At 39.4% G+C, this 15,322-nt stretch overlaps 1 protein-coding gene across 1 annotated transcript in view; it reads left to right on the top strand.

Moving 5' to 3' along the window:
* The window catches only part of CKAP5 (cytoskeleton associated protein 5), a 109,432-nt gene that overhangs the window by 37,823 nt on the left and 56,287 nt on the right, over nt 1–15,322 (top strand). The window contains exons 4-8 of the mRNA XM_060018807.1: nt 509–715; nt 4,579–4,750; nt 5,695–5,827; nt 6,224–6,324; nt 8,153–8,266. Coding sequence (XP_059874790.1) covers nt 509–715; nt 4,579–4,750; nt 5,695–5,827; nt 6,224–6,324; nt 8,153–8,266 — 727 coding nt within the window. The remainder of the gene's footprint in view (nt 1–508; nt 716–4,578; nt 4,751–5,694; nt 5,828–6,223; nt 6,325–8,152; nt 8,267–15,322) is intronic.

Below are 15,322 nucleotides of genomic sequence, written 5' to 3'. Positions count from 1 at the left end.
ATGTCTTAACCTCTTATGGTTTGCATAAGTTTTTTTTTTCATGTTCTTGAACATAATTTTTTTTAACTTTTTATTTTATACTGGAATATAGCCGATTAACAATGTTGTGGTAGTTTCAGGTGAACAGCGGAGGGACTCAGCCATTGATATACATATATCCATTCTCCCCCAAACTCACCTCCCATCCAGGCTGCCATATAACATTGAGCAGAGTTCCCTGTGCGATACAGTAGGTCCTTGTTGGTTATTTAAATACAGCAGTGTGTACATGTCGACCCCAACCTCCCTGGCTATCCCTTCCCTGCAGTAACCCTAAGTTCATTCTTTAAGTGTGTGAGTTTGTTTCTGTTTTACTTGAACATAAAGTTTTTAGAGTCTCATTTACTTTATTTCTCAGCATTTTTAAAAAAGTATTTGTTTCCCCCACTTTCCATGACCTTTTCCGGCTCTTTCTACTAAAGTGTGTTTTTATGTGTATGGTTGTTGTTGTTTATAATCTATATTACAGAACCACAGGGGAAGTTGTATCAGGTGTTGTGAGTAAAGTGTTCAACCAACCCAAGGCCAAAGCCAAGGAGCTAGGCATTGAGATTTGTCTAATGTACATAGAGATTGAGAAAGGAGAGGCTGTGCAAGAAGAGCTCCTGAAAGGCCTGGACAATAAGAACCCCAAGATCATAGTGGCCTGTATAGAGACACTGAGGAAAGCCTTAAGGTAAAACCTTTTCTTTTTGTTTTCGTTCTGTTAACTAGAATATCTCAATTGAGTTTGGGTTCCTGGTTTAAACAGAAATGAAAGCTGTTGGGCTTGACTTGGCAGACCATACCAACCAGAAAAGTGACCTGGAAAAGCTAAAGCCATTCCTCAAGTGTGACACTTTGTATTCAGTAATTTTAGCCTTTAAGTGTGTTGCATAGTTATTTGATCTAAATCTCTTTCTTTTTTTTCTTTTATAAATTTATTTATTTATTTATTTTTGGCTGTGTTGGGTCTTCATTGCTGCGTGCGGGCTTTCTCTAGTTGCGGCAAGTGGGGGCTACTCTTCATTGTGGTGTGTGGACTTCTCATTTTGGTGGCTTCTCTTGCTGTGGAGCACGGGCTCTAGGTGCGTAGGCTTCAGTAGTTGTGGCACATAGACTCAGTAGTTGTGGCTCATGGGCTCTAGAGTGCAGGCTCGGTAGTTGTGGTGCACGGGCTTAGTTGCTCCGCGGCACGTGGGATCTTCCCGGACCAGGGATTGAACCCATGTCCCCTGCACTGGCAGGTGAATTCTTAACCACTGCGCCACCAGGGAAGTCCCTAAATCTCTTTCTAATAAAGATGAGCGGGGGATATTTCTGACCTTTTCTCAGATTATGAATTAACTTTTTCATGGAAAAGCACTCCTCAGGGTAAGGAGCTCTGTTTCTCTTGTTATCCTCAGGCATAAATTTATGTACCTTGAAACATTGGCTGAAGTAAACCTTTGTTTAGGTGCTTTTTAAAATAAAATAGAAGCAAATGCTATATGCCTTTAAATAGAAGCATAGCAACAGAAATAGAAAATAACTTTTACTCTTATGTAATAAGTTATTTTCAACCCTAGAATTAAGTGTTGTTTGGCAGTGAAGTTTTTCATGAATGGGATCTCTTTCAGGAACAAGTGGCTGTAATTTTCTATGGAAATCTGAATTAGACAAAACACTGGTTTGTTCTGATTTGGCAGTCCTTCTAATCTGATATCCTGTCCCCAATACTTCCACATGAGATACTTTAGAAAGCAGCTCTAGTGAAATCCTGAATGTGTGACCTGTGGGTGTGAAGATCATCCCAACTCACCTCTCTTGTGATTTTGTATATGACCTACTTCTTGGAGAATACGCTTCCTTCGGTGTTTATCTTACATGAAAGTATCAAAATTCTTAAATTTTGTTAAACTGTCTTCAATTTATGTCAGTAAACTTTGTCTTTTGCTTGGTTCATAATGTTCTTATATAAAATTTGACTTTCACTTAGATTCTTTTGTGATAAAATTTTCCTCATCCCTAGCCTATTCTAGTGTAGAAGGCATGTATTTTTATTAGTAGTAAATAGTGTGTTCATTCTGTTGTCTTAGAAATTTAGTGAATTGACTGCATTGTCAAATCGGTGCTTGTCTTAATAGATCTGTCCTTAGTAATGAGTTTCTTAATAAAAATATATATTATACTATATTCTACCTTAAAATTAGAAGTTTCTAATCTGGAGTTCTGTGAACTCTGGCTATTTCATTTTTAAGCTGACTGGGAGAATAAGGGTAGAAAAAGGACAAGTTAGGTATATTGTCTTTTATGTCTTCCTTATAGATGTTGTTGTTTAGTCCCATCCTTGTATGGTTCTTTATTTGTCCTAAGGCATCTCAGAATCTATAGTAGAACTACTAGATAGCTCTCTGGGACCTTCAGGAACTGTTCAGTCCTTGGTTCCAGAGCTTCCTCAAGCTATCTATGTTAGTGGTAGCTTCAGGAGACCAAAAATGATCTGTGGCCCCTAAAACAAGCTTTTAGAACTTTTTCCCCTCTATAGTAATATGTGTAATATCAAGATTAGGTTTTGTATTGTTAAGGTATCTATTTTCCATTTGGACCTGCTCCATCTGTTTTTTTTTTTAAATATCTTTCAGAACTAGGCCAGGATGGTGAAACAAATAAACAAAAATCAGATGAAACAGTAGTAATGTAAAGGAAGTTTAAGAGATCCCAAATGTTAGGTTCTTCAGACACTGTGATGAGTATTCCTAAACAGAATGGTTTATCGTCGCTATAAGTTCTTATTTTTCCTTTAGTCTTAAAGGTCTGCTGAACCAAGTTAGAATTTTTTTTTCTATTAAAATAGAAGATTTTAAAGGAAATATTGAAGATCATCTGGTTTATTTTCATGCTATGATGGCTATATTTGCACCATTTACACAAACTGGTGTCTTGTTAAATATCACTTTCTAGGGAAAGTATTTTCAGTCTCCTTCTTTAACCTGTTAGAGTGTGTCAGTAGCTATTACTGAAACATTTTGTTGCATTTGTGTACATTAGATAATAGATAAATAGTATATATGGATCCTACTACAGAATGTCAATCTTCTTTCATAACTGAATCTCTCTTGCTCCAGAATTTGTTATTCAGAAATGTTAGCAGTGAATCAGAAAGCTATATTTTTAAGTTGGGAACTTAAAAATATGATATGTGACAGATATATAATGTTAAATATACTGCCTTTTTATTTTAGTTTTTTATAAATGTATTTATTTTTATTTTATTTTTGGCTGCGTTGGGTCTTTGTTGCTGCGTACGGGCTTTAGTTGCAGTAAACGGGCTACTCTTCGTTGGTGCGAGGGCTTCTCATTTTGGTGGCTTCTCTTGTTGCGGAGCACGGGCTCTAGGCTCGCGGGCTTCAGTAGTTGTGGCATGCGGGCTCAGTAGTTGTGGTGCACGGGCTTAGTTGCTCTGCGGCATGTGAGATCTTCCTGGACCAGGGCTCAGACCTGCGTCCCCTGCATTGGAAAGCAGATTCTTAACCATTGTGCCACCAGGGAAGTCCCTATACTGCCTTTTTTTTTTTTTTTTTGCGGTACGGGGACCTTTCACTGTTGTGGCCTCTCCCGTTGCGGAGCACAGGCTCCGGACATGCAGGCTCAGTGGCCATGGCTCACGGGCCCAGCCGCTCCGCAGCATGTGGGATCTTCCCGGATCGGGGCACGAACCCGCGTCCCCTGCATCGGCAGGTGGACTCTCAACCACTGTGCCACCAGGGAAGCCCTATACTGCCTTTTTAAGAAGTCAGAATGCAACTGTTTTACCCATGGAAAACTGAAGCAAAGAGAGATTTCAGTTGCCTGAAGTTATAGTGTGATAGCTTCGAGTCAGGAATGAAAGACACACTGCCAGGATTGGTGATCTATCAAGTGGAGTGAATCCCCGTAATCACATAGAAGAGCTAATAAAAGCTTATTAAGGGACTTCCCTGGTGATCCAATGGGTAAGACTCCATGCTTCCAATGTAGGGAGCCTAGGTTCGAACTCTGGTTGGGGAACTAGATCCCGCATGCATGCCACAACTGAGTCCGCATATCGCAACTACGAAGTCCACATGCTGCAACTAAAGATCCCGCATGTGGCACCGAAGATCCCGTGTGCTGCAACTAAGACCCGGCACAGGCTAAATAAATAAATAAATAAGCAAGCTTATTAAAAGTCAATTTCACTCATCTAATTATTTATAAATTGATTTGTTTCTATTTTAAACTTAATGTACATACATATGTATTTAAGATGTTACACAAGTGTTGATCCATTTTAGATTTGAGTAATTCCTAGACTGGTTACCTAGAAAGTTTTTAAATGGTAATATTATTTTGGGCTCTGGACATTAAATAATATTCTTGGAAGAATGGCATCTAAATACAGATGTTGTTATAAGTTTTTTTTTTCTTCTTCCCTAAAAAAACTCAACCTATATGTCTCTATTATATATAGGTATAGAACTATGTTTGAGTGAATTCAGGCTAACACTTTACCAAAGCATATTGCACGGTGACAGTTTTTTTTCCAATTTTTACTTCTAGTGAATTTGGTTCCAAAATCATCTTACTGAAGCCAATTATCAAAGTGTTGCCAAAACTCTTTGAGTCTCGAGAGAAGGCTGTTCGAGATGAAGCCAAACTAATTGCTGTGGAGATTTATAGATGGATTCGAGATGCTCTGAGACCCCCATTACAAAGTATAAACTCTGTCCAGGTGAGGCACAAAGTTTTTTGGTTGTCTTTGTATAAGGTTAATATGAAGATATTTCCTTCCTGTCATTGTTGTTGATATTCTGTCCTTACAAATAATTATTTTTCATTCTTAATTTTGAAATCATTTTTTTCTGAGCATACCTGTTTCTACGGTTACTGTGTCCTCTCAAATTAAATACTGTGCATTCACCGATGCCAGTAGGTTAGTGTTGAATCTATAGCAGTTTATAAGATCCTTTTTTTAATTATTAATTACTTTATTTATTTATTTATCTTTGGCTGTGTTGGGTCTTTGTTGCGGTGCACAGGCTTCTTTTTGCGGTGGTTTCTCTTATTACAGAGCACGGGCTCTAGGCACGCGGGCTTCAGTAGTTGTGGCACGCAGGCTCAGTAGTTGTGGCTCACAGGCTCTAGAGTGCAGGCTCATTAGTTGTGGCTCATGGGCTCTAGAGTGCAGGCTCAGTAGTTGTGGCTCCGCGGCGTGTGGGATCTTCCCGGACCAGGGCTGGAACCTGTGTCACCTGCGTTGGCAGGCAGATTCTTAACCACTATGCCACCAGGGAAGTCCTATAAGATCCTTTTATAATACTTTTGAGTGGCAGGACTTAATATCTGTTTAGACAAAATGCATTCTATTTTTTACATTTCAGTTGGTTTTAGAGACATTATTTGTTGCAAATATATGTGAATTCATGAAGTAATGAGAGTGTCTTAAAAAGTGGATTTTATTCTTCTAAGTGCTTAGTCATATATCTTCAGTATAGTAGATATACATCAATTTGACTCATACTACAAAATGTGCACAATTTAAATTTATCTTTTCTTGTTTGCCTTATTAGAGCCACATAAATAAGAAATTGGGTTCTGATCTATTAGTAAATATAAATATATTCTCTAATGGCAGAGATATAGATATGTTTTTAAAATACTTTATGATATTTGCAGTTGAAAGAACTAGAAGAAGAATGGGTCAAACTGCCAACAGGTGCTCCTAAACCAAGTAGGTTTTTGCGTTCCCAGCAAGAACTAGAAGCTAAATTGGAACAGCAGCAGTCTGCTGGTGGAGATGCTGAGGGAGGTAAGCCACTTTTCAACGCTGGTTTCTATAAAAATTAGCAAGAACTGGCCCTGTCACAGTAACCTGTGTTCACGAGGTGCATTTTATAGGATTGCTGTTTAATAAAATACATACAATCCTATGGTTTGTAGGATTAATAATTCTGATCCCTCCTGTATCAAGATTTCATCAGGGGTGTGAAAGGACAGCTGATAACTGTTTAATAAGTAAACTATTTCTTTTTTTTTTTTTTTTTGGCCACACTGCGTGGCATGCAGGATATTAGCTCCCCGACCAGGGATTGAACCCATGCCCACCCCCTGCATTGGAAGGCCGAGTCTTAACCACTGGACTTCCAGGGAAGTCCCCATTTCATCCATTTTTAAGTGTTGTTTTGTTTTGTTTTCCTCCTGGAAGGTGGTGACGATGGTGATGAGGTACCACAGATAGATGCTTATGAGCTTTTGGAAGCAGTAGAAATTCTTTCCAAACTTCCCAAAGACTTTTATGACAAAATTGTAAGTAATGGTAGACTTCTTTCGTTTATTTCATTTTAAATAATTACTTGAATATAATTAGAGTGCTCTTCTGAGCCCTTTTCCTGGTGCACCCTCTTCCACCCCGTATCTTCCCTAATAAAGTGAGTCAGTTGTTTCTTCTTTGTTCCCATACTACTTTGTATATGTACCTACTTTAGTCCTTCTTTTTACTTCTTGCCAGAAACCTGAACATTATTCTTGACTTATATCTTTTCCTCGTTGTCTGTCTGGTTTTTACCTTTAAATATCTCTCAAATTCATCCCCCTTTCTCCATCCCCAGGATTTCTTTCTCTACCCCGGGGTTACTTCTTTTTTTTTTTTTTCCCCCTACCCCAGGCTTTCTTGACCTTGGCACTGTTGACATTTTTTTGCCAGATATTTCTTTGCTTGGGGAATTGCATGGGCGTTGTTGTATGTTTAGCAGCATCACTGGCCTTTACCGATCAGATATTAGTAATACTATTCCTCCAAGTCATGACAGTCAAAAATGTCTCCAGACTTTGCCAAATGTACCCCAAGAGACAAAATTATCCCCAACTGAGAAAGTTTTATCCCAGCCACTACCATCAGCTCTTGCCTTGTATGCTGCTATAATCTTCTTACAAGATACCCTGTCTGCTCTTGCCTCCTTCCCATCATATTTCACAATATAATTAGAGGTGTCATTTTTGAAAATGGAAATCTTCCCATAGTATTGCCTCATTAAAATCCTTCAATGGCTTCCATGGATTTTAAGATGATGTCTGAAATCATACTGTAGCCATTGAGGTGTGATTTATGGTACCTTTGAGGTCCCCACTTACCTTCCAGCCACATCTCTAATTCCTCTCACTCTCCATGCTTCAGTCATACTGAATTTCTCCTGGCATCAAATGTGCCAAGCTTTTTTTCCCCCCTAAACTCTAGGCCTTAATATGCTGTTCTTTCTGCCTATAACATTCTTCTCCCCCCATTTACCTCATAATAACTCTTCATCGTCTAGATCCCACCTTAAGTATCACTTCTTGGGGGAGATTGTACCTGAAAGCCTAAACTGGGCTAAGTCCTCTTGTTGTATTACCAAAGCAGCTTGTACTTCTCCTGTCACAGTCATCATGACCTGATAGTTATTTATTGAAGATCATCCTACCTCTGCTATCAGCTCCTTGAGTATCCTGTTATCTTCTGATTAACAAATAAATATTTGATAAATTGAATTGAATTGTAATTCCTTCAGGGTGATGGGTTTGTCATCTTGTTTTTATCCCCAGTTCTCTCCAACAGTGGGTATTCGAATTCTAGTGAAGCATATTGTACTTTATATACACAAAACAAAAAATTAGCATTATACCTACAATCTGGAAAACTAATATCCAGGATTAGAACAGTATTGGTTGTTGGTTATATGTTTGTTCTTTTCTGGTCTTTCTAATGTTATCAATATGGAAATTCCTCTCTCCTGTAGATGTGCCGCTGTGAGATATGCTAGAAATGCTTTCTATTAATGTTTTCTGTTTAACACTTGATTCAAGTTTACCCAGAAAATGAGAAGGAAAAGTCTATGGCATTTCATTCTGTTTACTTATTGTAGAACATTAGGGTTATGAAATGTTAAAAAAATACTTTTAATATATGAACAAAATTTTATGTATATGAGCAAAACATTCTGATTGGCTACACAGTTTTGTAATTTTGATTTCTGACTAGCTTTAGAAAGTTTCTGAAAACAAAAAATATATATCTTTGAATTAGTAGCATGCAAGAAATAGACTTTTATTTTGCGCTCTTATTTTCTGTTCTACAAGTGACTCATATTGTGTCTTGTAGGAGGCAAAAAAATGGCAAGAAAGAAAAGAAGCCCTGGAAGCTGTAGAAGTACTAGTGAAAAACCCCAAACTGGAAGCAGGCGATTATGCAGATTTAGTAAAAGCTTTGAAGAAGGTAAATGTGAGGAGTTTCAGCATTGGTATCCCAACAGCAGACCAGGCCATTGAGTTTTTCTTCATCAGTCAATCTTTTTTTACCACAGTTGCATTGCCATTTAGGGAACACTATTGATGGTTTTTGAATTATAGGCATACATTTTTTTAAGGGTTATTTAAAATGACTGTCCTAGGCTAGTTTAGAGGGATTGGTTTTCAATCTTTATTATCACTTTGACTTTAAATATGCTGTTTGGTAGCTTGTACAAATGTCAAGAAATAGAGAATCTTGCTGATCTAGAACCAGATATTCTAGTTTTATAATTCTACAGAATGAGCTTTTTAAATTGGCTCTATTTAATGGGACAAATATTAAATATGAAGAGTGTTTTTCATTAGATAGCGAGGGATACCACCTTGTATTATATCAGCATGTAAAGTACAGGATCTGGGGATATGTGGTCAATTATAAAGCAGGTAAGTACTAAATAAGAAAGAAATATTTTAGGAAATACTCCTTTGTTATTGCTTAGGTCCAAACAAGTTGAATGCTGGGGTGTATATTTTTGTATGTACTGACTTTTCATAAAGTCTGAAAGTATAGATCAGACAATTGTGGATGTAGTTATAGAGCTTAATAACAAACTTTTTTTTTTAATTTACTCATTTAATTAATTTATTTGTGGCTGCGTTGAGTCTTCGTTGCTGCGTGTGGACTTTCTCTAGTTTGTGGCCAGCGGGGGCTACTCTTCGTTTCAGTGCACAGGATTCTCATTGCAGTGGCTTCTCTTGTTGTATAGAGCGCAGGCTCTAGGCACACGGGCTTCAGTAGTTGTGGCACACAGGCTCAGTAGTTGTGGCTCATGGGCTTTAGAGTGCAGGCTCAGTAGTTGTGGCACACAGGCTTAGTTGCTTCGCAGCATGTGGGATCTTCCCAGAACAGGGCTCGAACCCATGTCCCCTGCCTTGGCAGGCAGATTCTTAACCACTGCACCACCAGGGAAGTCCCTGAAGACATTTTCTTGAATATAGCAAGGATGAAAATGTTTTGTTTGCTTCTTCAGCCTGAAATTGCAGAGGATTAGCATGGTGGGGGGAGGAGGTTACTCTTTAATTATATGTGTATATAAGAGTAATTCTCATTATTCATAGTACTTATGTTCTGTAAAGTCACCACAGACACTGAATTAGCAAATGCTGAACCATTGCTCCAAGGGAAGATACAGCGTTAAGGTCCTGCAACCCTCTGGTCACATTTTCATCAACCGATCAATGCATAACCTTGTTTTATTCTATTTGAAGACATCTTATTCAGTATGTATTATTGATCCATTAACATTGAACTCACAGCCAACAGAAATATAACTCGTGCCTGAACAAAGCCTACCTAACACATTTATTTTCTCCGAAAGGGACATCACAGCACTTTTGCACATAGGAACACCAGACAACACTTCAGCAGTACACTTGGGGGCCATTTTAAACAGTGAAAGCCCCAATCAAAAGCACAAAAATGCAAAAAACCAAGGCAGTAAATAGACTACGAAAAAGATACTTGGGTACAGTATGAGAGCTGAAAGAAGAAGGCAGAGTATTGCATTGTTCACCTCAGCTGGGAATGTGCACATCCGGCAACATAGATTTTTCCTAGCTCTGTGCTTGTCTGTGAGTGACCAGGAAAGTGCCTCAATTATTGATTTGGGGCTTATAAGTTAATTTTAATGTGTGGATGAATTCACAAATATGAAATCCATAAATAATGAGGATGGACCATATCTTCTCACAGTCACCCTTCCTTTGCTTTCCTCTAAGTAGGATTTGGAGACAGGGATATTATTTGTCAAAATCGTTGTTCATCAGTCTTCCATCTTGAAGAGCCAAAGACCCAGGCAAGACTACAGTCGTCTCTTGGTATCCCCGGTGGGGGGAGGGGGGGTGTTCCAGGAGCTCCCACCTATACTAAATCTGTTCAAGTTCCTTGTATAAAAAGGCATAGTACAATGAATACTGTTGGCCCTCCATATCTGCAGTTATGGAGGACTGACTGTAATTAAAAGGGAATTGCCCTAGGGAAAACATTTCGCCAACCTGGAGCCTGGGAGGAAAAAGGAAGGGTAGAAGGTGGTAAGGGAAATGAGATTCTAGTGGCCTTGAAGAGAGCTTCAGATTTTCTGTAAGTTCTAGCATATAATTTTTATCAGGAATCTTATGGAAACATATATTGCACTGAATTCTCAATGGCTCAAATAAGAGCTTTTATTTTTCCCTATGTAATGATCAGGAATGTTAATTGGAATCAGGAATGTTAATAGTTGATGTTCTCTACATGCATTTTCTTAGGATATTATATTTTCAAATGAAGACTGTTCTGTGATTTCCATTGGCATTGTGACTATGAATATAAGCTCTGTCTGTATTCTATACAGAGAAGATTATGGGTCTTTATATTTGGGTAGACATAGACAGTGGATTTCTGTGAGATCTTAGGGTAGCAGGAGGCACTTTCCCTCTTTACATGGTGGAGTGGGGGCAACCAATCAAAGGCAACAAACAAGTAAAAAGAAACTTAATTTTGTGGCTAAAATATTTAAAACAATGAAAAGTTAATGTCAATGTAAATTAACATGACATTTTGTGGGGTTTTTTTGGTTTTTTGTTTGTTTTTTTATTTTTGGCTGTGTTGGGTCTTCATTGCTGCGTGCTGGCTTTCTCTAGTTGCAACGAGTAGGGGCTACTCTTCGTTGCGGTGCATGTGCTTCCCATGGAGGTGGCTTCTCTTGTTGCAGAGCACGAGCTCTAGGAGCATGGGCTTCAGTAGTTGTGGCACACGGACTTCAGTAGTTGTGGCTCGTGGGCTCTAAAGCGCAGGCTCAGTTGTTGTGGTGCATGGGCTTAGTTGCTCTGCGGCATGTGGGAGCTTCCAGGACCAGGGATCGAAGCCATGTCCCCTGCATTGGCAGGCGGATTCTTAACCACTGTGCCTCCAGGGAAGTCCAAAATTTTGTTTTGGTTTTTTAAATCAGTTTACTGTTTTTATGTTTTTTAATTATTTATTTATCTATTGCGGTACGCGAGCCTCTCACTGTTGTGGCCTCTCCCGTTGCGGAGCACAGGCTCCGGACGCGCAGGCTCAGCGGCCATGGCTCACGGGCCCAGCTGCTCCACGGCATGTGGGATCTTCCCGGACCAGGGCACAAACTCGTGTCCCCCGCATCGGCAGGCGGACTCTCAACCACTGCGCCACCAGGGAAGCCCTGTTTTTTTTATTTTTATTTATTTATTTATTGGCTGTGTTGAGTCTTCGTTGCTGTGCGTGGGCTTTCTCTAGTTGTGGTGAGCGGGGGCTACTCTTCGTTGCGATGCATATGCTTCTCATTGCGATGGCTTCTCTTGTTGTGGAGCACGGGCTCTAGGTGCTCGGGCTTCAGTAGTTGTAGCACGAGGGCTCAGTAGTTGTGGCGCACGGGCTTAGTTGCTCCAAGGCATATGGGATCTTCCCGGACCAGGTTTCGAACTTGTGTCCCCTGCATTGGCAGGTGGGTTCTTTAACTACTGTGCCACCAGGGAAGCCCTATATATGTTCTTTTTCATATTCTTTTCCATTATGGTTTATCCCAGGAAATGGAATATAGTTTCCCGTGCTATACAGTAGGACCTTGTTGTTTATCCATCCTATATATACTAATTTGTATCTACTAATCCCAAACTCCCAATCCTTCCTTCCCCCACCCGCTCTCCACGCCATATTCATATTATATTCACCTGTGTTGGTCTTTGTAGACCCATCCCTCTTCCTTCCGTAAATAGTTTCTTCTCTCTAGTGTCTATGAAGTAATCTTACTAATTTCCCAATTTTACCCTTTAATGCAAATAGTAAAAAACTATTCATTTTGAAATTCCTTATGATATTCCTGAAGTTATTTCATAAACTGTCTTCTTCTAAGTTGTCACCTGACCTAGCATATTTTGATGGCTTTCTTGTTCTCACGGGTTATAGTTCTTTATAAGATTCCTTTTCTCCCTCCCTCCCACCCCTCAGATAGCTTCTTTGACTTTGTCAATTACCTATGGATATTGGTTGGTATATATATATTTTTTCATCTTTAAGATGGGTTTTCAAGGTGTTTTATTATATAATCTCCATTGACTTTCTCTGTGTTATTAATACTTTTTCACTTGGTCTTTCTTGGTCTTTCTTTTTCTTGTATTCATTATAGTTTTCTAAACACAATCACGATGGGTTTTGGGGGGTTTTTGGTTTGTTTGGTTAACAGTGTTTTTGTTTTGATTACTGTTTAGTGGCTTACACTACTAGTTAAAGGTAAATACTAATTATTACTTAAAATCACATTGTAGGCCTAGATTTATGGGAGAAGTGACAGCACTTTTAATTACAGAATATTTCCCATTATTTAGCTTAAATTAACATTGTGAGCTAAAGCTTTCATTCCCAGCTCTAGAACAGAGTTGCTGAGTTTTTCCTCAACGCTGGAATAGAGTCCTCCCACATACACTGTTTTTCTTAAAAATAAACACTTTTCCATATTCCCCACTCCCGTTTTGTTTTTTGTTTGTTTGTTTGCTTGTTTTGGCCACACGGCACAGCGTGCGGGATCTTAGGAACCCGTGCCCCCTGCATTGGGAGTGCGGAGTCTTAACCATTGGACCACCAGGGAAGTCCCCCCACCACTCCCATTTCTCAGTTAAGAACAACTTGTTTAGTCAAACTGAGATGTGTGACAGTGAGTGTTAATATGCAGATATTGTAATAGATGCCTGGTTCATTGCTCATCAATAAATTCATTCAATCTTCTATTATATCCTGAACTATAATAGGTTCACAAGATCCTCTTCAAAACTTTACATTAGGATCATCAGTGTCTGATATTCAACTTCCACTGGTTATTGATCTAATGGTAACTTTAGAGGTAGTCTCTCTTTTTTTTTTAATTAAGAACGTCTTCTTTTTTAAAAATTTTTAAATTTATTTTTGGCTGCGTTGGGTCGTCGTTGCTGTGCACAGCCTTTCTCTAGTTGTGGCAGTCGGGCTACTCTTCCTTGCGGTGCGTGGGCTTCTCATTGCCGTGGCTTCTCTTGTTGCAGAGCACAGGCTCTAGCGGGCTTCAGTAGTTGCAGCATGCGGGCTCAGTAGTTGTGGCTCTCGGGCTCTAGAGCGCAAGCTCAGTAGTTGCGGTGCACAAGCATAGTTGCTCCATGGCATGTGGGATCTTCCCAGACCAGGGCTCAAACCCATGTCCCCTATATTGGCAGGCAGATGCTTAACCACTGCGCCACCAGGGAAGTCTCTAGAGGTAGTCTCTTTTTTTTTTTTTTTGCGGTACGCGGGCCTCTCACTGTTGTGGCCTCTCCCGTTGTGGAGCACAGGCTCTGGACGCGCAGGCTCAGCAGCCACAGCTCACGGGCCCAGCCGCTCCGCAGCATGTGGGATCTTCCCAGACCAGGGTACAAACCCGTGTCCCCTGCATCGGCAGGCGGACTCTCAACCACTGCACCACCAGGGAAGCCCTAGAGGTAGTCTCTTAAGGATGGGATTGAATGATGGCCTTTAATTGGGGCAGTATAACAAAATCACCTTTTGAGCTATATTAAAATACTGATATCCAAATCCCATCACAAATTCATTGAACTAGGACCTCTTGGAATGGGGCCTGGCATGTTTTTGATGACCATTCCTAGAATATACATTTAGATGTTAAATATAAAGTCTAGCATGTAAATAATACCTGAGATGCTTTGGTAAGGAAAAATAATCCAGACGTTTACAAATACCAATAATGTGTTCAATACAAAACTGAATAGAATTTTTACTCCATAAATTTATAGTAATTACAGATTTAACAAAATGTTTATTAGGACCCTGATCTCATCTTCTCATAAGGAAAATGAATTTGCCATGAGTTTACAGGGAGAATATGCTTTAGTAAAGAGAGCAAAAGCTTTGGAGTCAAAGCAGACCTAGGTTTGAATCACAGCACTGCCGTTGGCTAGCTCTGTGACCTTGAGCATGTTAATCTCTATTTATTTTTTTTTAAATAAATTTATTTATTTTTGCCTTTGTTGGGTCTTCGTTGCTGCACGCAGGCTTTCTCTAGTCGCGGGGAGCTGGGGCTACCATTCGTTGCAGTGCAGTCTTCTCAGGCTTCTCTTGCTATGGAGCACAGGCTTTAGGCACGTAGGTTTCAGTAGTTGTGGCGCACAGGCTCAGTAGGTGTGGCTCATGGGCTTAGTTGCTCCGTGGCATGTGGGATCTTCCTGGACCAGGGCTTGAACTCGTGTCCCCTGCATTGGCAGGCGGATTCTTAACCACTGCGTCACCAGGGAAGTCCTCTATTTAATTCTTGAAATCCACAAAATTGAGATAGTAATAGTACCTGCTTTATAGGGTTTGAGTGAAAATTAAAATAAGGATTATAAAGCACCTATAAAATTATGGCATCTAATGTTTTAAAATTTTTATTGGGGTATAGTTGCCTTACAATGTTGTGTTAGTTTCTACTGTACAGCAAAATGAATCAGCTATACATATACATATATCCCCTCTTTTTTGGATTTCTTTCCCATTTAGTTCACCGCAGTGCATTAAGTAGAGTTCCGTGTGCTATACAGTATATTCTCATTAGTTATCTATTTTATACATAGTATCAATAGTGTATATGTGTCAATCCCAATCTCCCAGTTCCTCCCACCCCACCTTCCCCCTTGGTATCCATACATTTGTTTTCTACATCTGTGTCCCTATTTCTGCTTTGCAGATAAGATCATCTGTACCATTTTTCTAGATTCCACATGTATGCGTTAATATACAATATTTGTTTTTCTCTTTCTGGCTTACTTTACTCTGTATGACTCTCTCTGTGTCCATCCATGTCTCTACAAATGATTCAATTTTGTTCCTTTTTATGGCTGAGTAATATTCCTGTGTGTGTGTGTGTGTGTGTGTGTGTGTGTATATATGTGTATATATATATATATATATATATATATATATATATATATACCACATTTTCTATATCCATTCCTCTGCTGATGGACATTTAGGTTGTTTCCATGTCCT

Source organism: Delphinus delphis, chromosome 8 (genome assembly GCF_949987515.2).
Source record: "Delphinus delphis chromosome 8, mDelDel1.2, whole genome shotgun sequence".
In the NCBI taxonomy this organism is placed as follows: Eukaryota; Metazoa; Chordata; class Mammalia; order Artiodactyla; family Delphinidae; genus Delphinus; species Delphinus delphis.
This window is presented reverse-complemented; position numbering and strand designations above follow the sequence as displayed.